The 25,379-nt window shown below is 29.6% G+C and overlaps 1 protein-coding gene across 3 annotated transcripts in view; it reads right to left on the reverse strand.

Annotated features, from left to right (window-relative positions):
* The window catches only part of Wdr37 (WD repeat domain 37), a 99,397-nt gene that overhangs the window by 12,881 nt on the left and 61,137 nt on the right, over window positions 1-25,379 (reverse strand). For all 3 annotated transcript variants that reach the window (XM_071178611.2, XM_071178612.2, XM_071178613.2), the window contains exons 5-7: window positions 3,378-3,509; window positions 2,764-2,952; window positions 966-1,144 (exon numbers count right to left, since the gene is read on the reverse strand). In XM_071178611.2, the coding sequence (XP_071034712.1) occupies window positions 966-1,144; window positions 2,764-2,952; window positions 3,378-3,509 (500 nt within the window). The remainder of the gene's footprint in view (window positions 1-965; window positions 1,145-2,763; window positions 2,953-3,377; window positions 3,510-25,379) is intronic.

The following is a 25,379-nucleotide window of genomic DNA, read 5'->3' on the forward strand; positions in this document are numbered from 1 at the left end:
ACAAACTATATGAAAAATAAAATTAAAATTTGAATTGAATGCCTCAAAACTTGATAAGTTTAAATTTAACTATATTTACCAATTCCTAACTATGCATTTTAATAAATAAAAAAATTACAATTCTTGGATGATCATCAAAGAAAGCTAGTTGAAAATACAGTTGAACCTCCTTAACGTCAACTCAAAGGGGCACAGAAAATTAATGCGTACAATCAGTTCAAAGAGTTTTTTTTTTTTTATATAAAAAGGGTTCAATACATTGTAAAATAACAATGTATAACAAACATTTTTCTAAAAATAAATTCACATTTTAGATATGGAGAAAAATATATATTTTTACTAAGGCGCTGGCTAAATATTACAAGGCACCGAAAGTGGGATTTTAACTAAATTATTTTGCTATTCTGATTTGCAAAGGCTTCAATTTGTCCTTTTTATGTTGACAAACATCCTCAATAAATGTAAATATAATTAAATTAAAAATCTTACATTAAACATACGAGAATTTGTCTACTATTTGAAAACCATAGAGAGAGGGGGTATAAATTTACTCAAAGTATGTTAATCTAATATTTAAATCGTTTCTAAGTAGAGATTACGAATATTCAAAAACTTATAGAATGAATATTAAAGTTTAGGGACTGAAACAAAATTTACAGTTAAATTGTAAAAAAATTTTAAGAGTGTGTACTAATAAAAAAGTAGCCATTAAAAAGAATAATTTAAATTCAATCAATCAATTCTAAAATAAATGACCTACAATGCATTTCATAGGGAGGAACTCTTCACGAATTTATTAATTTAATAAAGATTGTTAATCTATAACCATATTCAAAGAAGGCATTTTTATGATACTTGTTAAAAATCTTCCTTTTGTAATTGTACATGTATTAAGAATTTTTGACAAAAACTTCAACAAACTCTTTGGAAATCAAGATCTTATGAGAAAGTAAATGACCACAAACCATATCAGTGTTTCCAGAAGATGAAGAAACTGACCAAACATGAGCAGTTTGATCCCCCGAGGCAGAAACCACCAAATCTTGGTTAGGGTGAAATCTGACAGAATTTACAGATCCTTTGTGCCCCCAATATTGCACAATACATTTTCCATTGTGAATGTCCCATATTCTAGCAGTGTGATCTGAAAGAAAAACAAATTTTTTCATTGAGCAAGGAAAAACACTGTCCCTTTATATTATTTCCTATTTGGTTAATGTTAAGACAACAGCATATTCACTATAATGTTATCATTTGATTAGTAACTTTAGTTAAAAATAATCACCTCTTTTGTTAATTACTTTTCTCTCTCTTCTTTAACGTAATTTTTAGGATAAAATTTGCATTTTCTATAGTCAATCAGTTGTCCTTTCATCAAACAACTTTTGATCTAATATCAGCCTTTCTCAATTAAAATTATTCTTCTCTTTTATTCTTTACACTTTTTATAAATGCAATATTCAATATATATAGCTATTTAAAATTGAAATAATCAAAAGTACAAATACAATAATTTTATTTTCTTCTTCAGAATTCAGCTACTATGGAAAGTTATGACATACATTTGCTTGAACATTTCATGGTTCTTTATTTTACATAGAAAATGTTTTCAATCTCACACTCAGAATAACTTATGGTACGAAAGTTGTAATTTTCTTCTCCAACATTCGAAATAGCTAATCTCATTAATTTTTCATGAGAAATATGCCCACCGCCAGACACCTGCATGAGGCATTATATAAAAGTAGGGGGTATCTATTCAAATGACTACATTTTGTAATATTATTTTCATAAATTGCAAAGAGAAATTCGATTTTGGTTAGTAATAAAATTCTTTTTACCAATTTTTTTTAATTTCAGTATCTCCTACAGATGCCATAAAGCAATTAAAGACATAAAAAGACAATTGTTGGGGAAAATTTAAATATGAAATATAAAACTATATCAAAAACCAAATATTAAGATTGAAACATCAGCATTATAAAAACTAGAAGGAAATGGCCGATAACACGATAAATAACTGCCAAAAATGATCGGAAAAAGCTGGAAACGACACGGAAAAGTGTGATTACTTAAGTTGAAAATTTATGTGATTAATAACATAGTACAAAAAATATCTAAATTTAAAAAACTGCATAAAAATGCCTGAAAAAAATGAAAAAAGCTCCTGAAGAAAGATCGGTAAACGATGATGATATACGACGAAATCCTCATGAATCGAGTTCGTTTAAAAGTGATTATACTCAAATCCGAAATAACATCGTAAAATCGGACGCGCCAAAAAGCGATTACTCATATTCAAAATACGCGGGTCAAAATAAGATCGAATTAAAAAAAATATTTGAATTCGAAAAATCACTTGAAAATGGCTGGGAAAACGATCGGAAAATGACTTAGGAATCGATTCTTTAGTCATGGTCCAAGTTATTCGATGGAATCGTCGCGTCAAAAAGTGATGATTTTAATACGTAAATTGTGTGGCGCATTAAGTATACTGAAATTTTAAAAATCTATGGCCTAAAAAAGATAAGTAACTACCAATAAACGGTCAAAAAACGACGTAGAATCGGGCGCGTCAAAAATCTGGGGGGATGGCCGAAAAAAATGATTAACAACCAACGAGAGAAAAAAATCGGTTTATTCTGTTGTAATTAGAGTCAGTATAAACACATCCATTTTTGTTATCTTTTTCTTTCGCAAGATTCAATCTATAGATTTGGTTAAAAAAAAAAGCTTTGAGTAGAAATTAGTTTGAGGACATACCTGCTGAAGCTGTTGCAATTTGTGGAGGTCCGCATCTAGAATAACTGACTTCCCACACTCCATCTCGATGTCCAATGTATTCTTTGGAAAGTCTGCATGTTAATGAAGGAGCTTTGAATTGAGAGACAATTCGACTAGTAGAAGCTTTCAATTTATAGGTGCTTTTGATTTTTTGTGAAAGTTGGCTTGCTAGAATAATATCAGCAAAATATTATTTTGTTATCTTCACAGTCACAGTTCATATTGTAAATTTCACGGACACTACACAGTTTAAATTGTAGGTAAAAAAATTTTTAATAATCTATGTAGAACAAAGATTGGCATAATAAATAAAGGATAACTAACGAAATAGAAAGACACAAAATTTTGAAGCTTATTTCTTTCAACTCGAGTTTTTCTTTTATTATTATTTTTTTTTTGCACACCTAATAAATATATATATTTTTTAAAGTAGTAAGCTTTCTTTCTCTTAAAGAATATTTTGTGGTTCAGTATTATTTTTAAAAGTATTTATACATTAAAAAAAGTACAATAGGAAAATTTTTTGTTATTTTTTTTTCGAGTTGAGTTAATTTATACCAAACAAGTTTGAATAACAAAGAATGAAAGCTCACCAGTAATAGACTCTCTTTTTGTTTTGCTTTTTCCTGATGGAGGCTCTGTTCCATCAAAGGTATCAGTTCTTTCAGTTGTTGCAGCTGGTTCCCTTTCTAGTTGCTCATTCAAAGCTTCGATCTTTTCTTTCACTGCAAACATTCACAAATTAGAAACAAAATGCAATTTTCTTTTTTTTATAAATTTTTGAATTTTAACGCACATATTAAAATTTTGAGAGCAGTTTGGCATTTAAAAAAATTATCATTATTTATTTATAAAAGCAATAAATGACAGCGAAATATAATTTTAAACAATTGCAAAATAGTCTTTAAATTTACAGGTAAATTTTTAAAAAGATTTATGTGAAAAAGTTTCCATTTTTTTTCTATATTTATTTAATTTCTAATATCAGAAAAATAGGGATTCAATAAAAATAGATGCACACTAAAAAAAAAAAAATATATATATATATAAAAAGGAAAAACTTTCAAAAAATTGAAATAAATTATAAGGAAAAAAAATATACAGTTGCAAATTGAGACAGAAAAACAAAACAAATACTTCAAAATAGCTAAAAAAATAACAAAAAAATATCTTAGCGTTTAAAATAAAAATTGTAAGAAGAAAAAGCAAGATCAATTGGAAAACAAGTAAGAACTTTATTCTACCAGAAACTTATTTAATTGTATTAATGTATTTTGTTATTACATATGATGGTTTATTTAAATTTGAACAAAGTGACGCTGTAGTTAATTTTAAAAATATTAAAAGTGTCATAATATTTCCAAAATGTTTAAATTATCGGCGAATCCTTATACGGAACACATTTTTTTTTCTTTTCCGCTTTTAATCATTAAGATTTATTTGTGTTGATTATGTAAAAATCTCGTCATTGGAAAAAAAGATATTTAGGGTAATATCTTTTTTGCTCCATTGTACTGAAAAATAAGAATACACAACACTGTAAAATAGTGTTTCATCACAAACGCGTTTTGATACATTAATAACTTCATTTTTATTCGGTTTACCCGAAAAATTAACAGTAAGTATATTTACATCAGTGCTACGAGGGTTGCTATTTATATTTCTGGCCTAATAATGAAAAAACAAATATGTAGGATCGAAATTGGTTTTATTGTTTTTCAAAATATTCTCCATGATGATCAATACACTTTTGCATGCGCTTGAACCAATTTTCACAGCACTTTTTCCAGTCCGATTAAGGTAACTCCAAAGCATGCGTTTTGAATGCATCAACCGCTTCTTCGGGGGTCGAAAATCGTTGTCCACGTAATTTATTTTTGATGTGTGGGAATAATAAGAAGTCATTGGGTGCCAAATCAGGGCTGTACGCTGGATGACCCATCAGTTCGATCTTTCGCTCCGTCAGAAATGCCTTTGTGTGAGTCGATGTGTGAGAGCTCGCATTGTCATGATGGAGAATGATTCGCCTGTTCTTCTGCTTTTTTCGAATTTCTCCGATGACTTCTGGCAAACAAATGGTCGTGTACCATTCAGAATTGACCGTCCTGCGTTGCTCTAACGCCACTGTTGCCACATGACCGTTAATGCCGAAGAAACAGGCAATCATTTGTTTCGATGTGCTTCTTCCTCGAACAACTTTTGTTGGTTTTGCCTCGTCTTGGAAGACCCATACAGTTGATTGCTGTTTTGTTTCCGGCTCATATGCATAGATCCGTGATTCGTCACCTGTGTAGATATTATATACAGCCTTTGATGTACCTTGAACGTATTTTTCTAACATTTCCTTGCACCAATCGACACGAGCCTTTTTTTGAGCATTTGTCAGATTATGCGGGATCCAACGCGAACAAATTTTTTTTACGCTCAAATGTTCATGCAATATTTTATTAATGCTAGTCATACTAATGTCCAAAGACGCCTCTATCTCATGATATGTCACATGACGATCTTGCTTTATCAGTTCACGCACAGCATCGATCTTTTCTGGCACAACAACGGATTTTGGACGACCTGCACGGGATTCATCCTGGATCGAACATCGACCACGATAAAATTCGTCATACCAATTTTTTACAGTGCTGTAGGATGGCGCTTTATGGCTGAATAAAGAATTAAGTTCATCGAAGCACTCTTGTCTTGACAATCCACGTCGAAAGTTATGAAAAATAATGGCACGAAAATGTTCACGATTCAATTCCATTTTTTGAAAGAGAAGAACTTTTCAATTTACTGTCAACAACACAAATGAAGCTATAATGGTAAATCGTCTGCTGAATTTATGTTTAAAAATATCAAACTTTCGATTAAAATCGTCTGCGGTCGCCTAGCAACACTTACTGTTGCCAAGGCCAGAAATATAAATAGCAACCCTCGTATAGATTCCGTTGCACATGACGGAGTTATTTATTGAGTTAAGGCCTGTTAACACGGTCCAATTTCTTTAATCCGAGAAGTTGGAGAATTTTCTCTGTCCAAGAAATTGGATGATTCGTCGACACTATCCACCAAGTTCTTGAATGTCACAGATTGGTCGAAAGTCAACATTATAAAATAATTCTTACATAAGTTTAAAATTACTAAATAAATTAAAATAAAATCATAATAACACATATAAACAGTAACAGATCAATTTATTTGGACTCAAATATAAGAAAACAGACAACAAAATGACATAATCTGATGCCTGCTTGTTGACGTCACAAAACCTAAGACGCTGATTGGTTAAGGGAGGAAAAACTAGTATGGAAAGTAGAACATGCTCTACTATCGTCCAAGAACTTGGACCAAGTATTTGGATGATCGTTTACACAATCCAAGCTCAAAGCAAAACAAGTTTCCATCACTATCAATTAATCTTCGTCCTAGAACTTGAACCGTGTAAACAGGCCTTTAATGGCTTTAAGTTGATTAAGTGACACAAACTGAAGTTTAAGACATACATATTTATACGCAGGGCGCAAAATTTCTGATATATTGTAAGAAAATCAAAGACGTTACTGTGCCAGTTGTACCACGGATTAAACATACGGTTATTTACACAGGTTCATTATAGTATATATATATATATATATATATATATATATATATATATATATATATATATATATATATATATATATATATATATATATATATAAATCGGCAAAAACTCCATAGTTTTGTAATGTTGAACCCAACCCAGGATTCAAGGGGACTCTTGGATTAGCATTGTCACAATTTAGCCTTCGTGAGTGAAATTAACCAGCACTTGTATTACATGAAGAGCTCTTCCGCCAACATAAACCTACTAAAATATCCGTGATTTATTTATTATTATTGCTAATAATTTCAAACATCGATTGCAATATGTAGAACAATTTTTCTGTTTCTTCTTTCTGTTTCTGTTTTGTTGAGATTTTAAAGTGGCTTACAGAAAATAAGTATAGTTCAGCAGAGGCAGCGCGATAGAAAGAATCAGGGGTCGACATTCTTTACGAAAGGACAGATTGAATATCATGTCACCTCTGATAGTGATAAAATGAGCTTTGCAAATGTAAATATATTTATTTCTATAGATTTTTTTTTCTATAGTGAAAGAACTTTATTTTTTATGAGATTAAAGGAGTTAATAAGTTAATACAAGATATTTCTCAGTTAAAGTGTGAGCATTCATCATCATCTAATGCGATCATTCATCTAATACGAATGAAAAAATAATTTCTCATTTTTAAACTATGATTTTTACTTTGCAAGCAAAACATTTATTGATTAACAGACGACTAGGAATACACCAACAAACCAACGGAAAATTGATTATTACATCACTGAAATTCATAGTTCAGAGCAAAACATTTTTATTTTTTAACTAGCCGCTTAAGGCGGCCAGCTTTCCGCCACGCTAAAGGTTTTCACAAATAAAGTTTTTTAAAACATAGCAGGAAATCTGAAGATTAGTGGACAATTAAAGTGTTCCTGTCCTGCAATTTTGTCTTCATATCCAGATGAACAGCGACAAATATATCAAAGCGAAGCTTTCTATTTACGTATCGAATATGTTGCCACATTTTTAATACACTTTTCTCCACTTTGATAAATGTAAACTAATGCGAACCTTACAATTAAATTATCAATTCCTTTTCGTATATTATTGGTTTAAGTTGTCGAAAATTAATATTTCAATTGTAAGGTTCGCATTAGCATACATTTATAAGAGTAGAGAAAAGTATATGCATTTTTTAATAGTTTTTTGAATATGGCTCTTTGAAGACGAAAAAGCATAGATTTTCGTACAAAATAACTGATAACTAAAAAACTGATTCAAATTTTTGAAAAAGAAAAAAAATACTTCTTCATTATGTCAAAACACAATTATGTGCCGAGTTTCGTGCCTGGGCGAGGCTTCTGGGGCGATATATTGTGATTACAGACAGACAGACACACAGCCGCGTTTATTATTATGCATAGATGATTTAATAATAAATATCTAAATAATTAAATACAAATCATTTATAATAAGAGTTTTAGCAATATAAATGTAATTAATTATTAATATTTTTCGCAATGGTTCAAATAATATTTCAAACTACTAGATATCATTCCAATTTTCTATCAAATGCAGCTATCGATTCTTCTTTAAAGTTCGAACTTTGAGAGTAATGTGTTTTGACTATTTTAGAGATATGCTTTTTCATATATTTTCTCGAACTAAAAGCAGTAATCAAGAGAGGTAAGAAAGACAATCATTTCCAAGCAATAATATTCGGCCGTTCTCCAAAATACTCTTATTTTACAAAATGTATTCAAACTTCATGTGTACTTATAAAGCATTCTGTATTCAAATTAAAACATAGTTTATCACAAAAAAAATTTAAAAACTCTAACGTTAACTATAAAGTCAATTTCTTAAGAAAATTCAAAATTGGAAGTTAAAAGACAAAACAAAACTAGTTTTATAATAAATTTATGCATAAATAAATAATAAAAAAAATACAGCTTTAGTGGAAATATGAGAAAAGATGAATTGTTTTATTCATATGCAGATATACATTCATATACATAATAATAACAATAATAAAAAATCGATGTTTTTTTTTCCTCCGTAAATAATCGTAAAGTTGTTTCACAATCAAATTTGAAACTATGGCAACAAACACGAATAAATGAATACAATTTCATTATAAGGGAAAAATGTTTAGAAATCATATTGGGATATTTTAGGACTTGCCATTTCTTTTTATGCGGAATATATTTCACTCTACGAAAGTGTGGTATATAATAAACTAGCGAAATACTTGTTTTTTCCAAGGAAAAAAGGCAATAACTAAACCTTTGCAATTGAGGGTCTTTCTACAATAAAAGAAAAAAAAATACACAACCATTTAAAATTTACAAATCAAAACCCTCAGTTTACACTTAACTGAGTTCGCACTAGCAACGAAAATTTAGTGGTCCAATAGGACTATCTGGGTATTTATTCAGTGGTCCAAAATCTTAGTATGGTAGACAAATATGGGGGAGATTTCCGTACCGTGATTTGAGACAGAATAATCGACAAGTCTTGGAAACTTTCGGGCAGTGGCCCGCAAGAAAGTAAAGAAAAAATAAATAAATAAAAAATAAAAATCACAGAAAGGGACTAACTCGAAAGGCATAACTCTTAGCCACCCCTGGAAAAATAGCTACATGTTTTTTTTTTCTTTTTCTTTTTTAAATTTTCAAGTTTAAAATTTATTTGGCACCTTGACGATTGTAGTTGGAGCGACAGCTCAAGATACGGAATATCCCCCAAATTTGGGTAAAAAGATAAGTATTTATTGAAATTTAGTGAAAAAAAAAAAGAGTTTAAATAATATTAGTAAAAATATTCAACATACAGATTAAAATGCTGAAACCAAATAAATAAATAAATGAGGAAAACAGAGAAAGTAAGAACTAACAAAATATTATATTAAAAACTAATCATCTAAAAATTATATTATTCTAAAAGCGCAAAAAATAATGCTTTATCGATGAACAGTTATACTATTAATACAAAGCACAGCACACATGTCAATTTGAAAAGTTTTAAAATTAAAACCTAACCAATGCGAAGAACGAAAAAAATTAGTACAATATTTTTTTTAAATGCATGGGATACGACGCAAAAAACTATTTTTCGTTACTGTTTTGTACAACGGGGCAAGTTTGTCGCACATGCGTATGATTTTAGCAACATTTGTAGAACATTTGGTGATAATTGTCGCTCAGAGCGCATAGAGATTATTAAATGAAGTGGTTTCTAAACATTCGAGAGTAAAAATTTTAACATACAGAGTGGTAGGAAATTTATGGTGTCGAAGAAGCACCCGAGTGTAAAGGGTTTAATTGATTTAAAAAATAGATTTAACCACCTTGTTTTGCTTTAATTAATTATTACAGTACTGTTTAAAGAAGCTATAGTTTTCCTCAACTTTATTAACTCAACTCACTTTGCGTCTTTTAAAAGGCAAAATACTTATATTTTTCAACAAGTGTAACAGCATAATAGTTTAATAATTTTTTTAATAAAAATAATATAAATAATAATTAAAATGAACACTAGAGAAGTTAATTAAACTTAATAATAACGATGGCTTATTATAAATAAGGAAATAATGTAAGCTAAAATTAAAGAAGCTATAATTTTTCTCAGCAACATTTACTCAAAATATTGCGTCTCGTAAGAGGCAAAATGCTTATATTTTTCAATTTATATTAGTAATACGCCCCATAATAGTTTCATAATTTGTAAAAAAAATATTAATAATAATTTAAATAAATACAAGAAAAGTTAATTTAGCTTAAATAAGAAGAATATGTAAGATAAGTAAGAAGAATAAGTAAGGCTTATTATAAGTAAGGAAATAGTATAAGCTACAGTTAAAGAAGCTACGGTTTAAAGATGTAACAATTTTTCTCAGCTACATTTACTCTTAACATTGCAGCTACATTTAATTTAAACTTTTAAAAGGCAAATGTGCATAATAGTTTCATAACTTTTTGTAATAAAAATAATATTAATGATAATTAAAACGAATACTAGAGCAGTTAATTTAACTTAATAATAACAATGGCTTATAAGTAAGGAAATAGTATAGAAAATAATATGAAAAATAATGTATAAAAAAAAATCTGTTTTGGTTAAACATGCTGAAATTGTAAGCATTACTGTCCAATGTTCTGTCCTTGAAAGACTCATTCAACAATGGGATACCTGCAAGTGACGTAGTGAGGGTATTTCGATCCCGATTTTGGTTGTCGAAACGTGGCATTTGTTTACGTTAGCAACTGTTCTTTCCATTCTATTTCGAGTAAGCCGAGCCCGTTATTATCAATTCTCTTAAGTGATGCATTCTATATTCTTTCACAAAGATTTAAATTCTCTCTCGCTATACTTAACAGAGAAACAAGCACGCAGCCATGTAGAACATAAACAAATTGTGCATCAAAGTTGCAAAGTACAAAAAAAAAAAAAAAAAAAAAAAAAAAAAAAAAAAAAAATTCATAAACAAATAATAAATCTAAGTTAAGTGAAAGACATAGACGAGAAAGAATTATATCTTAGATGCGCAATACGGCGTTGTGTTTAATTAACTTCATGCTAATTAACGTTCTAACTTATGTGGATAAACTTAACTAGATTTTAACTTGACATGCTGTTTATACACGATGAGCTGACGCTGAGATCATAAGTCACGTGTCTGGGTAACAGTGATTGTCTTCGTCTCGAGTTGCAAGTACTCAATCTTAAGAGGCAAAAATTATCTTTATTAGCATCGTAATCGTTAAACGATAACACTAAGGACAGAAGATGAAATCCTAACACTCATCACAATGTCAATAACGGTGCATTTTTAACATAAACAAGCATCTTTTGCATATATACTGTTAAATTAAATCTGATTTATAATAAATTATAATAAAGTTGCCGTTATCTTTCACTTTAAGCAATCATTGCATGTACCAACATTTTGTAAATTTGAAAAAATGAGTTGTTTCTAACAATTAAAAAAAAAAAAACTTAATTATTGAAGTTAAATTGCAAGTAAAATGCTTTCCTTTTGCAATAATATTTTTTAATTTCTTTTAAAAGATGATTTTTGAGGCTGAGGTAAATAACTTTTATTTAAATCAAAAAAATTTAATTTTACACAATTAATTATTATTAATAATTAATTGAATCATGAATGTTAATCATTCATTCAGGTGTCCTGCAATAAGTAAATAGTTTAAGACCTTTACTATTTTGCATGTTCCTATATAATGAAAACGGTAAGACATACAATTAAAATATTAAATGTTTATACGTTTTCGGAGTCAATGCAATGTCTAGGCCGTCGGAATATTTTCCAGTTTATATTTATCTTGTAACAGAATGGTTAAAAGTCTTCCTTACCTTTGCTACATATATAGCTGTCAAACACTTTGAAACCACAAAACAAGTTTTTTTTTTCTTTTGGAGAATTGCGCAGATTAGTTTTCAAAAACCTCCCTCTCACTCACAAAAAAATTAGAAAAAAAAATATTTATATATATACATAAATTATTCTATTTCTTTTTTCTAAATTGACTAAACAATGAATATAGCTTAGCGTTTTTCCGGATATTAAAGGAAAAAGAATGCCAATTGTTTCAATAAGAGTTTTTTTCATTAAAAAAAGAAAAAAAAGTAAGAAAAATTTTAATTTAAAAACAATAATTTTTTTTTTATTACAGTTAATATAAGTATGATCTAAAACGACATAGGGGACGAGTAGTTTCTTGGATATATTTGCAGTGGAAACAAAAATGTTGTCAATAAATAATAATAATAAAAAATGTTTAAATAAAAAAACACGTTAAACAACAAAATCGTGTTTAAATAATAAATAAAACTGAAAGCTTTTGAGACGTAAATAATTTCATCCTGAGCTCGAAAATTATTCTAAACAAATAGAGATCTCACATTTCTAAATGTCTTCCTCTTTCTCTCTCTATATATCTTTTAAATAGGATAAATTAAATATGATATGTTATAAAACGATTTGATACTTTTATTGCCAGCATAGTGAATTCTTGATAGATCATACGTCATAAACATTTAACTCCACAAAAGGGGGGAAAAAAACTGCAGACATTGTTAAAACTTTTACAGTTTACAGCCGCCCACATATGGGGGCGCTTTTAGTGGGCGTTGCGCTAGCTATATAAATTCTGAAGATCGATTTTAGTTTTACAAATGTAACGAATAAAATTGAATGTCTTATTAAATTAACTTAGGCATCCCAAACTTCGTTTCTACGTTTTTGTTGTTGTAGTTATTTGAGAAATGAATAAAAACTCCTTTAGATTAAAATGTTAAGTGATAAAATGGAATAACGATAAGTCAAAGGTAATCATCGCCGAATAATTAATTACATTTAAAATTACTGTAATTTTCAAATTATCTCTGTCATGAACGATAGACAACAACTAAAATTTGTTCAGTGAATAAAAATAGTTTTATTACGCATTCGCTTTAGATGAAAGAGGTAAAATTGTCATTATAATCAATAGATACAATGATTTTTCCGTTGACATTAATGGAAATATTCTGTGAAGATGCACACTTTTTGCATAAGTTAAAAAATTTAAAAAGTGTCGATTGTCTCATTAACCTAATCCTCGCTTTTCACTTTTTTTTTCTATTATAATTATTGTGCGCAAAATAAAATTAAATTTTTTATTTTTAGTAAGGTAATTTTATCAGTTTTGTGAAATAAAAGGGGCAATATCTTTCTCCTTTAAAATTTCTTTATTTATTTCACTTTCATTTTGCACGAAGAACAAAATAAAACAGTTTTTAAAAAAAATCGTCTGTGCTGATTTTTCGCTCAGGTTTTTAAGTCTATCTTGTACTAAGGAATGAAAAGGTTGTTCTTTAACAATTTATTAAGAAATCATATAAAAACAATAATTTTTTTTTAATAAAAAAACAAAACAGCTGGAATCCTTTCAACAAAAATTATGTAGGAAGTTAGAATATTCATCTAATGAGTTCCTGCTATTAAATTACATTGTAAGTATATTTACTAAAATAATAATAATTTGATCTTTAACATTTTATCATAAAATCACTTAAAAAATACAAAAAGCTTATAAAATAAAAAAACAGCTGGAATCTTTCCAACAAAAATTATGACGTAAAATATTCACCTAATGAGTTCCTATTATTAAATTACAGCAATGTAAGCACACTAAAATAATAATAATGTGTTCTTTAACGATTTATCATAAAATCATTTAAAAACTATAAAAATTTTTATAAAATAAAAAATAGCTCGAATTTTTTCAACAGAAATTATGTAAGAATGGCTGTTTCTTACATTATTTTTGTTTACAAAATTTAAAAATTATGTAAGAATATTCACTAAAATGATAATAATTTGTTCCTTAGCAATTAATCATAAAATAGTATAAAAACTACAAAACGCTTATAAAATAAAAAACAGCTGGAATCTTTTCAACAAAAATTATGTAGGAACATAGTAATTCACCTAATGAGTTCCTATTATTAAATTACAGTAATGTAAGAATATTTACTAAAATAATGATAATTTTTTCTTTTACAATTTATCAGCAAATTATATGTAAACTATAAAAAATAATTAAAATGAATAACAGCTGAAATCCTTTCTACAAAAATTATATAAGAATGGCTATTTTTCAGAAATTACATTTATTTTTTCGGGAAAAGAAGACGTTTTCCTAAAAACAAATCAGAAAGAAAAAAAACCTCAAGGTAAGGACAATGGAATAAAGAACTATAAATTATTTCAACATTGTTACAAAGAAAACTTGCATCAACAAAAGGTAAAAAGATTCTCAATACTTTTGGTGAAAAAGTTTGAAGGAAAAGCTAAACAAAGCCGCCGTCAAGCAAATGCTAAAAAGGAAAATCGATCATTAGCCCGAAGAAAACAGACGGAATTTCCATTTCAGATTACGCAACGAAAAACGCATAAAGGAAGAATAACTTAAAACTTCAATGCTGGGAAGATGGGCAATGCATTCTTTGTAACTCATACAACGACTAATGAAGTAAGAGAAATGTATAATGCCTTTTTCTTCTTATTATTTTGTGTAAATCATATCGTCAAAGATATCTTCTCTTCACAATATTAAAATGATTTAGACATATTCGTAAAAAGCCTGCAGCAATAATAATATAATTTTCTCATTCTCTTTGAGTTTATACACACATCTATGGTGTCATATTTATTGACCAGCAGGTGTAGAAAAGTTAATACGGAATAATCCAGAGGTTAAAGAACGCGAAAGAGTGGATGTTGTTGTTTTATTCAACAATAGGTTTGCAATGCAGACAAATGAAGTGGGAAAAAAAATTCTAAATAACATTCTTATTAGAATAAATGCTCTAAGTGACATTTTTGAATAAAATTTCCTGAGAAAAGCTATTACTTTAGTTATATTTGATTCATTTATGAATTTTTGACAAGTCATTAAATTTCGGAAATCTCAGTGGATGAACGTACCAAGTGATAGACTTAAAATGTTTTTGGAAGGAAAGAATGCTCTGTAGCAGTGGTTCGAGTTAACACTTTTTATAACCAGTGATAAGTTTTGAAATCTCCGATTATATTTAGATCCAACCTATAATTCATAATACGTCTGCCTTTATGAAATTATTTCAAGTAAAATGCCCAAAAAATGGCAATTTTTTGAAGAAAAACATAATATTTCTAATAACAATATATTGAAAAAAAAAATAAGCATTTATAAAACATTCTATTAGTTTTTCCTATCGCGCTATTCGAACCAAAATAAACCGAATTCTTTAATAAAGATCATAATAACCATTTTCAACGTTTATAGCAACTACCAATTTTCAAGTATACCATAATTGGGCTTATTTTAATCATTTTCAGTTTATGCATATATAACAGAAGCATATTCATAACAAAACTAGATATAACACAAGGAATGCAAATTTAATTGTCGGACATAAAACCAAATTTAAGATTATTAATGATAAAACGATGAAAAATCTCCATTCCTCTAATTGCATATATTAAATATATAGTCTTTCATAAGTTAGAACGTTTACAATTACCTTAAACTTCATTTATAAAATTGGGGTTCCTCTGAGCGAAGGTTGATTATTTAGGGTAAATTGGGAACCAATGTTCTGTGGGTGCATTTAGTAACTAACAATCAATGAGCAGGGGTCTGTCTAGGTTTTTCTGAGAGGTACCTATTTCGTGAAAATTTAGACATAATTTGTGAAAATTTAGGCATAATTTGTGAAAATTAAAAATTGTATTAAAAAATAAACACACAAATATGGTAAAAATATGGATTTATCCTTTTTTTCGGGATACAAAAAAAAAAAAAAAAAAATTTTAAGAAAAAGTATTTTGTGAAATTACCGTTTTTCCTAAAGTTGAATTTGTGAAGGTACCGCTAAACGGTAGTAAATTTATCCTAGACAGAACCCTGATGAGTAACCATAGAAAGAATCTCTTTTGGCAATAAAGTAAACCACCAAAGGCACGAACATTATGATCTGAACAGTTTAATTGAACATAAGGATTTATGGATTTAAGCAATGGGAAGCATGCGGATAAGAAACACAAAGGCAAATGTCACTTAAAGTCTTCTTTTACAAACCTATTCAATAAAGGGTGGAAATTTTGTTCCAAGAAACACCATAGTTAGTCTATGGTAAGAACTCCCCCCACCATAAAGTCTGAGGCTGTGTCTGCTGCTATAGAAACAAGAATAGCGCATTTCAGGGAGGGTAGCTTCTCTTCACTCTAGAGCTAACATGATAGACCGAAGAAAAATATTCCCTTTCTCTCGTCGACCCGAACCAAAACCTGTCTTAAACGTTGAACCCACACCCCTACTTGAAATAGTTATACCTCGTTACCATCGTCACCGCCACGGGTCCAGACGAATGGCTAGAGGAGTTCTTACTTTAGACAAACTATATACCCTCTTCCAAAATTCTCTAAAAAGTCCAAAAATAAATACTAAATTCTCAAAATCTCATGAACAGTAAAACCTAAGCATTTGAGAATAAAGTTGGGGAAGGCCTGATAAGCCTTGCACCAATGTCCCTCCGGAAAGAGTCCCTCCCCTCCCTGTTGAAAGAGGTGGAATTTTTCAGGTGGAACACCATAGTCATCAACAGAATATAGTTCATCCATATTAAAATTTTTTATTTTATTCACTGGTGGCAGAGTTTCAATCCAAGATTAAGAGACGGGGAAGCCGTTCTGGTTTGAAATCATCAAGTAAAATCGGAAATAAACAAGTATACTATGAGTAAAATGTACTGTGGTTTCAAATATTTGTTATTTCAATACCTATCCTTCATAAAAGAACAGTAAAAAAAAATATCGAAAATAGAACGAATGATTTTTACATCACTGCCCTTGTAAGTAATCGATTTCAACTGATTGTCGTCAAACGAAATACAAAAATTTGATTTTTACTTTAAAGTAAAAATAGAATAATTTATTTTGTATCATGTTTTCTGTTTATCTAGTAAAAGAATGGTGTACACAAATATACAACAGTAATGCAAAATTACAATATCAAAATAATTCAAACGCACATTGGACGGCATTAAACTCTATTTAATACAAAGAAAAAAGTCAGAAAAGATTGATATAAGCACAGTATTATGCTGTGTGTTGGAAATTTCAAATTTCATCTGTTGCGCTTACATGGGCCCCTGATGGTAAGAGAACAAGAGGAAGACCCAGACTTACCATCCAGCGCATGTTTTTGGGCGAATTAAAAGAATGTGGAATATCTGGCTGGGAGGAAGCAAGATCTATTGCTAAAGACAGGAGGCGTTGGAGGGATATGCTGGAGGCCTTAAGTGCCCAAGGCACGTAGAGGATAAGTAAGTAAGTAAGTATGCTGTGTGTTAAAGAGAAAAGTTCCAAAAACTTAAAAGACAAGTTTCAGCACTCATTATTTTGGGGGAAAAAAAAAGAAAGATCTTTCTTTAACCGCTCAAAATTTTAATTGGGTGCAGGGATTAAAATCTCTGTTATACTGCATTATATCCATTGGTTTATATTATCAAGCTTATGTACTTAACTAAAGTTTTAAACTGCTATGAAGAAAGTTGAGATAAAACTAAAACAAACATTTTCCCTGTGTAAAAATGAGGAGAAATTCTCCAACCCAAAATTTTAAAAAAATTCAAAGAAATAATTTTAAAACGAAAATCATTTTTGCATATTTTTTAATTCTTAATATTCTGTAGTAAAGGACAAATTTGAAGATCTCGATAAACATAGCGCTATAAAGGACGCTGGTCAATAAAAGCGCATCCTCAAGTAATTGAAGGACGGCTTTTATGGCCTCCAAATATGCATACCTCTCTCGCCGACAAAGGCACACTTAAGCATTTTCCTTTTTATGAGTTTGTACTATCCAGGAAAACAGCATTTAAAATTGTCAATAAATAAAAGAAACCGAACAACAAACTAAAATGAATTATGATAGGTAAGCGACTTACTGCGAAGGATATCGAGGTCGAGTATTATTCACGATTTGATAAGATCTAATAAAAATTTATGACTAATCAAAATTAAATCTATTTCAAACAAATGAGAATTACAAACCTAAGGGTATTGTAAAGGGTTCTCTCTCCTAATATTAAGGTCTGATTATAGCATAGGGGAGTGGGGTACTTTTCCAAGGCCTTAATATAATATGATTAACAGTCAAAGATTCAGGAGGAATCGATTACTTAATTCATTATTTTTAGGTAATCTTGGAAATGATTTGTAGATTGATAAGCACACGATTGTATTATTATATTTATTTTAATATTAATAACATTTTATTTAATTTAAAATATATATAAATATGGAAAGTACTTCATTTCTTATATAGTTATCGAAATAATATATTATCTTTTCTTTAAGTCGTCTTAATACTAACTGTAGTGAAGCAATGATAGAGTGGGATGTTTTCATAAATATTTTCTTTTTAATTTAAATTATTTAATTGGATAAGAAAAACAATTGAAAATTCCAATCGCATAAATGTGAGTACTTGTTAAATAAATCTTTGTTAATAAAAAAATTAATATGTTTTTCAAAAATGAAAATTTTAGATCAAAATAATTTTGTTTTCAGGAAAAAACTGTAATCTTTGCCAAGAATTCCCACCCGTAACCATACGCGATTGCTTTAAATCATTCCCGGAATTTTTTAAAATCCATTCTAATCTAAGTGCATCTTCAGTTTTAAGGAATTACATGTATTTTGTACGAATTAAATCACGTTCTATAACCGAGATTTTCATAAAAGAAATTAACAGATTTAATTAGACATGCCAGTTTGAAAGTTAGACTTCCTGCATAAAACTGGTTGAATTAGAAGTGAATTAATTGACTGAGTTAATTAATTCACCCGCATGGTGATAACTCGTCATTTCACAGTCAATCGCAATAGCCAAATGACGGAAATTTGACATCTGTACATTGCAGTAAATAATAATATAGCCAAGAATGCCAGCATCTAATCATTGTAAATAATATCGGACGGATATACAACATTGCTCTTTTTAACTTAGTTGTAATTAACAGCCAGAGAAAAAGATTCACTGGCTTTAAAAGTAGCTACGTTTTCGATAAACTGAGGGAACAACAATTTATTTAATGCAATACGAGTAAGGAATTGTAAGTTGTGGTAATAGTAGAAGTTCATTTACGTCGCACTAAAGCTTTACAACGGGCTATTGGCGACGGTTGGAAAACATCCCTGAGGATGATCCGAAGACATGCCACCACAATTTTGATCCTCTGCAGAGGGTATGGCACCCCCGCTTCGGTAGCTCGACGACCTGCAAGCGAAGCCGAGCACTTTACGGTAGAACAGTTTAACGAGGACCTATACCACACACCTTCGGTCCCTACGCAGACTGATCCAAGTGGTCACCCATCTGTATACTGACCGCAGTCAGTGATGCTGGACTTCGGTGATCTGCTGGGAACCGTGTCTTAACGATCAGTCCACTGCGGGACGAATTGTAAGTTGAGCAAAACTTGAAAGCAATTATAAAATATTTCTTACAGAAAACAAGCATTTATAGAGTTTCCCTATAAAGAGACAGGAAAAGGAGGCACCGTTCAAATTTTGAGTAAGCACCTGTTAATACGATTTACTCAATTCTGTTGATAAGAGGAAGTATGAAACCACCAGAAACTGCAATAATAGGCAATACAGGCACACTGATTGATAATCGCTTGCTCAGATAATCCAAGGCATTCAACTAACTTCACTATATTAATCTATACATAAATTAAATTGAAAAAAAACATCAGTTTTTTTTTATGTATCTTTTTTACCAATTTAAGCACTGATGCGAGAAGAGAAAACAACTCCGATTCAAAGCGATCATGAAGCGTGGTGTGAATAATAATAAAAAACCTAGCGGAAACAAATCACTTCATGTGGTCAGATAAGTGATTTCTTCAATTCGAACTTGTATATTATTTAAGTTGGGGTAATTTGGCTTGGTTTACTGACTGAGCATTTAAGATAATTTATTCTTGATGAGAATGCCAGCAGAACAACATTCCGACAATTTACAAATAATTTTATTTTATTTTTGCTTTATTCTAGAAGTCAATAACACCGAATTGAGAATAAATTAAAAACAATAACAAAATAAATTTTGATTTTGTAACTTTTCATACATTCGCCGGGAAAATAGCGGTGAGCATAATAATTTATCACAGCTGCCAATATAAAAGTACATTTCACGAATAACATAAATTCTATGCTAAATATCGCGTGATATTTAAAATATTAAAAACGCAGAGAATTTTAGGGATACTTTAAGTCAATACATACAAAACCAACAGTATACAAATTAAAAAAAAAAAAAAATTATTGACATAATATGGAGTTGAATATAAAATGTTTCTTAATACGTTCATAATATTTTTGAATTCATAGTTTTGATTATTTATAGAAACGCTCCCGTGGTCGCAAAGGATCACATCGCTGTTTTTATATTTAGGACCCTCTAAAATATCGAAAAACACATTAAAAAAATAATGTAATGTAAAATAAACAAAAGAAAAAAAAATTTAAAATTGATCACCGCCGGGATTTGAACCCGCGCCAGCCGGCGCTGAACGAATAACACACGAGCGCAGCCCTAACAACTGGACCACTCATGCACGGTGTTCGTGCGGCCTATTCAGCTTCAAGTACCCTCTCACGGTCAGTCAAACCAAAGGGTTTCGGGCCCATAGTGCCCCCCCCCCCTAATTGCTCTATAAAAATTTGCTTTGGTACGATTGTTCGGCCTATAGGGCTCTACTTTCGGCCCGAGTTTCAACATTATAGTTTAATATGAAAGGGAGTTACGTGGTCGTGAATTTTGAGTGTCGGACCCGCCAACACAGGTGCATATACAGCAAGATGCAAGTTAAATCTGTCATAGCTGAAAGTTTTCTTCGTGGAAGTTCGGAGAGAGGGGTACCAGGTCAGGTGTTATCTACGCAGTCTGACCATGGTCAAAATTGCGAAGAATTCTCACTATGGCCGTTAAAAGATAGTCCCAAAAATGGGAATAGGTGCCATGGTCCAGTGATGATTATTTGTTGATATTTAATTCATTTAGAAAATTAAATCACATTTTTGAATTAATTATAGAGAGCACCAAATGAAAAAACATTAAGAAATAAAAAATTTAAGTCAGTTCCGGAAAAACTTTTGATTTTCACAGACCACCACCTCATTGTTTTTCCTTTTTTTGGGGCGGGGGTGAGTTTGCCGACTGATTAAAATAAATTTTAAATACCTCCTTCCAAAAGAAAATTAGCATGTTTCATTATTTTTTTTTAAAAAATTGCACTAATTAAAATGTTTGTAGCAAGTTTTCAAATGAACACACTGTATACTTTTGATGATTTTTAATTTTATTTCAATGATGACCAAGGATGAGAAAGAAAAGTAAAATGTTGAGATAATGATTAATTAAAAATTTACTTATTAATTTCAATAAAAGTAATAATATTTAATCAGTGTGGCTTCATATCAGTAAAAAGGCGGTGCTATTAAAATATTCTTTCACCCACGGTTTTGCGACAGCTGCTTTACACTTTTTAAAAAAGAAACGCTTACAAAAGATAGCAATAAATTAGTCTCAGTAGTAATGCTGAATGTATCTTGCTTTTCCTGGACCTCTATACAAAACCATCGGGGTACTGAGGGAGATTTTTTAAGCATTTGCTTCTCCCTCAAATAGAAATGGTTTTGTTTTTAATGGCTACCGAGGTCGGTACCCCCTGAAGACGTCGGCTTCGGTGGTCATATTTTTATTTTTATTTCATTCGTTTCTTGTATCTCAGTAGTAATATTTACTTAGATGTTAAAGCCAGAAATAAACATATTGCCAAATCTTTTCTTACTGGTCTTTTCAAAAACTTCTCTAATTATAGAAAATTTTCTTTTAAAAAAAAAACAAAAAAAAAAAAAAAACAGAATTTTTGATTAAATTAGATCAGGACAAACTGGTAAAACACAGTACAGTGGCAGCAACGATTTTAATATCAGACCTTGAACAAAAGTTCTGAAATCGTAACAATTACTCTAATAATGAATTAAATTTTATGAAAAATTTAATTAATTATAACTTTATATTTATGCTCATTGATTAATCAGTTTCAAAGTAGAAATTATACAAATTCAAACAGCAGATAGATTATTTGCATTCACAAAATCGTGGACCGAAGGGCAAAAGCTAGTTATAATATGAGTATAAAATGATTGAATATGTAATTATAGGATTTATAGTCTAAGATGTCAAAACATGAAAACGTTAACGAATAGCTAATATCTCTGGAAACATTAAGTTCATCGAAATTTATTGAAAAATCCTGAAAGGACCATTGTACAACGTAGAGTCACGATAAACGTTAACTAACGCATCTCCTGTTTTTCGCAGGAGATTTTCTTTTATTTAATGAATATAAATGACTAGTACCATCATAAATGTATTTGGCTATCTTCTGAAATTTTTCGGGAAGAAAATGTGTATTTTACCGGTGAGAGCCCAAGAATATAATTTGTAAAATTTGATATTTCATACATAAACTGAAATTTATTTCTTCCTTTTAAATTTAAACGGAACGATACAAGATAATTCACGAATTATGAAATGACGAGTTATAAACGAATAATAACAGGAAAAGCAACAGCTGAAAAAAAAATCTTATTAAGGAAATCAAGTTTGGATTTTTTACAATGTCACGCATACCACTAAAAGGCTACTAATGTATTTCCTTTTATTAATGTATTTCACTTTATGTGGCGGATAATGTATTTCCTTCTATTTTAGTTTTAGCCTGAATATATATAGTTCGGCTTTGAGACTGAATTTCTCCAGACTGAAAGTCTGGGGCTGTCTGTTGCTATGCTAACAAGCGAGATCTCATTTCTAATGGGGAAAGAAGGTGTCGATTGGTTTACTCACGACGACCTACGCTAAGATTAAGATAAAAACCATTCATCCTACACCCCTATTCGAAGTGACCTTTCCTCGTAACCATAGTACCCGCCACGACGCAAGACGGGTGTCTGGAGTAGTTCTCCTGAAAGCCGCACTACAGTTAAACTATATTGTTTAACAAATAATTAAAAAAAAAAAAAACGAAACAGACAAACTGGAATGAAATACACAATCAATGATCTAATAATTAATCACTAGACATTTAGCCATGACACATGAACCATTTACAGTTAAAAACATTTATCATCAGGTGCAACAGTTAATTATTTAATTTGTGGTCTTCAAGAAAATATTAAAAACCAGTTAAACAAAATTCATTTAAACACAGGATCCTATTAGCAATATAGAAATTTTGCAATAAGTCTCTTACCTTAAATATTTACTTTAATAGCCCCACGATTTTTAAGATTGATCTACTACTTGAAGCTTTCAAAACCAAAACACGTCTAAAAATTTATAAAAATACTGAAGATCCACGATTAAGAACTTGTTTAATTTTGCACAGATTTATTGACTTGCTACAGAAATTGCGTATTGATAAATATTGGAAAAAAAAAAAAAAAAAAAAAAAAAAAAAAACAAAAAAAAAAAAAAAAAAAAAAACAAGCAAACATTAAATATTGTGCTATTTTTGGCTTTTTGTTTAAAAATAGTTATTAGACATTCCTTTCTTCTTTTTAAGAGTATACACAGCTACGTTTACAATACACCTTTTATTTTGATTTCATTACACCTATCAGGCTTTGTGTAATTTGTGTTTCTGCAAAACCCTTTTTATTATGATATTTTTTTGTCTGTTTTCGAAAGAGTATTATTATAGATTATACAGAATTTATTTTAACATTCGCTTCAAAAATTTAACAGATGTGACGAAATATGCAAAAAGTAAAATTAACAAAGAGAAATAAAATTTTGACCAAATTCATGATTAAACTATTTGAACAATATTTATTCAGAGAAAATGCACTTTTTTATGAATTTGTAGTTAAAACTTAAGTGTCATATATTTAAGGTCAACCACTCAAGTCATTAAGATTAAATATTTGAACGTGAAATTAATAATTAGAGCGATATCACCATTATGATTATTACTTAGAGCGAAATCAATATTTAGTGTCGCACTGCACATTGGCGCATTCGTAATTTTTTATTTACTTATTTTTATAATTTTTATCACAGTTTGTATATTCTAAATTCAAGTTGTGAAATCAACAGGAAAATTACCAAAATAAATCTTGTCTGAATACTTTATGTTACAACTGAGGTCTAAAAAATCCGCAAAATCTTCATTGGTGCGAGATTTAAAAGAAAAACACATTTTTTCAAATGTATTCATTTGAGGTTAAGATGCATCTTTAGAAGGTCACTAAACAAAGGACTCGACATTTTATGGAATTTTTATGTTTACTTAAGGGGACAGTGAAGTAAAATTCTTTCAAAAATTTGATTTTTTGAATTTGACATCATCTATTAGCCTATACTTTTCTGATTAAGAAAATATATAGGTTTGCTAATTTTCATAAATTTAAAGTGCTTTAAAAGCAATAAAACAAAAGTGCCACGCCCACATTTCAAGGTTTCGTTTTCTGTTTACTTTAGAATTCTACTGTTTTTTATGTTTTTTTACATTCTGCCTTGCGCCTAACGAAATAAAGAAAGAAGCTCTTTTTTTGTGGATCGTTAGTGACGGAATCTAACTTATTTATTGATTTATTGAAATTACATGCATTTGCTGACTTGTGTGCTCAATATAGGCTTATAAGTCATTGTCAAGTAGAAAATACAGATAGAACAATTCAGAGAAAGACATCACAAAGAATACATCCAGGGTTACGGTGGGATTCGAACCGCTACCTCGAGATAAAACAAGTTATGGTGCTGGAGAGCTTTAAATTTATGAATTATTTTTAACTATATGTTTTTTTACCTTTAAATCTGTTTTTCTCAAAACATTATTTTTTGTTACTTAGGTACATATATCTCTTGTTCTATGCAATTTAAAAAGATAAAACTTGGTAGGCTTATACATCATTGATGGTTTTATACAGTAAACCTCAAATTTAATTAAAAATTTAAACATTTTGAAATCTGGAGTAAAATTTAATTGCCGAAAATCAGCAAAAATTGGTATTTTGAAACAGTCAATTTTTATTCTGCAAAAAATTGTGCATTTTAGTTTAATTTTAGGTATACTGTATACTCTAGGCTATATATTGTGTGTATAATTTTTTTCAGACAATTATATTGAGTAGTTGTAGTTTTATATGTACCTTACTGATGACATAATTTGAAAATTTAACAAAAAATTTGCCTATAAATTGTATGAATAAAAATTATTGTCTAACTTAATTTGTATATTTTACTGCAGAAATACATTAAAAAAAACCTAACAAATAAATATTAAAAAATTTAGAAACCTATCATTAAAATTAAATTTTTTGTAGCAGTTATTGCAAAAGTCACTTCACGCCGCATTTTCGTTCAGCGAGATGTTCAATGTCCCC

The sequence above is a fragment of the Parasteatoda tepidariorum genome, chromosome 6 (genome assembly GCF_982258835.1).
Source record: "Parasteatoda tepidariorum strain Cologne lab strain chromosome 6, Ptep-v5.0, whole genome shotgun sequence".
NCBI classification, from domain to species: domain Eukaryota; kingdom Metazoa; phylum Arthropoda; class Arachnida; order Araneae; family Theridiidae; genus Parasteatoda; species Parasteatoda tepidariorum.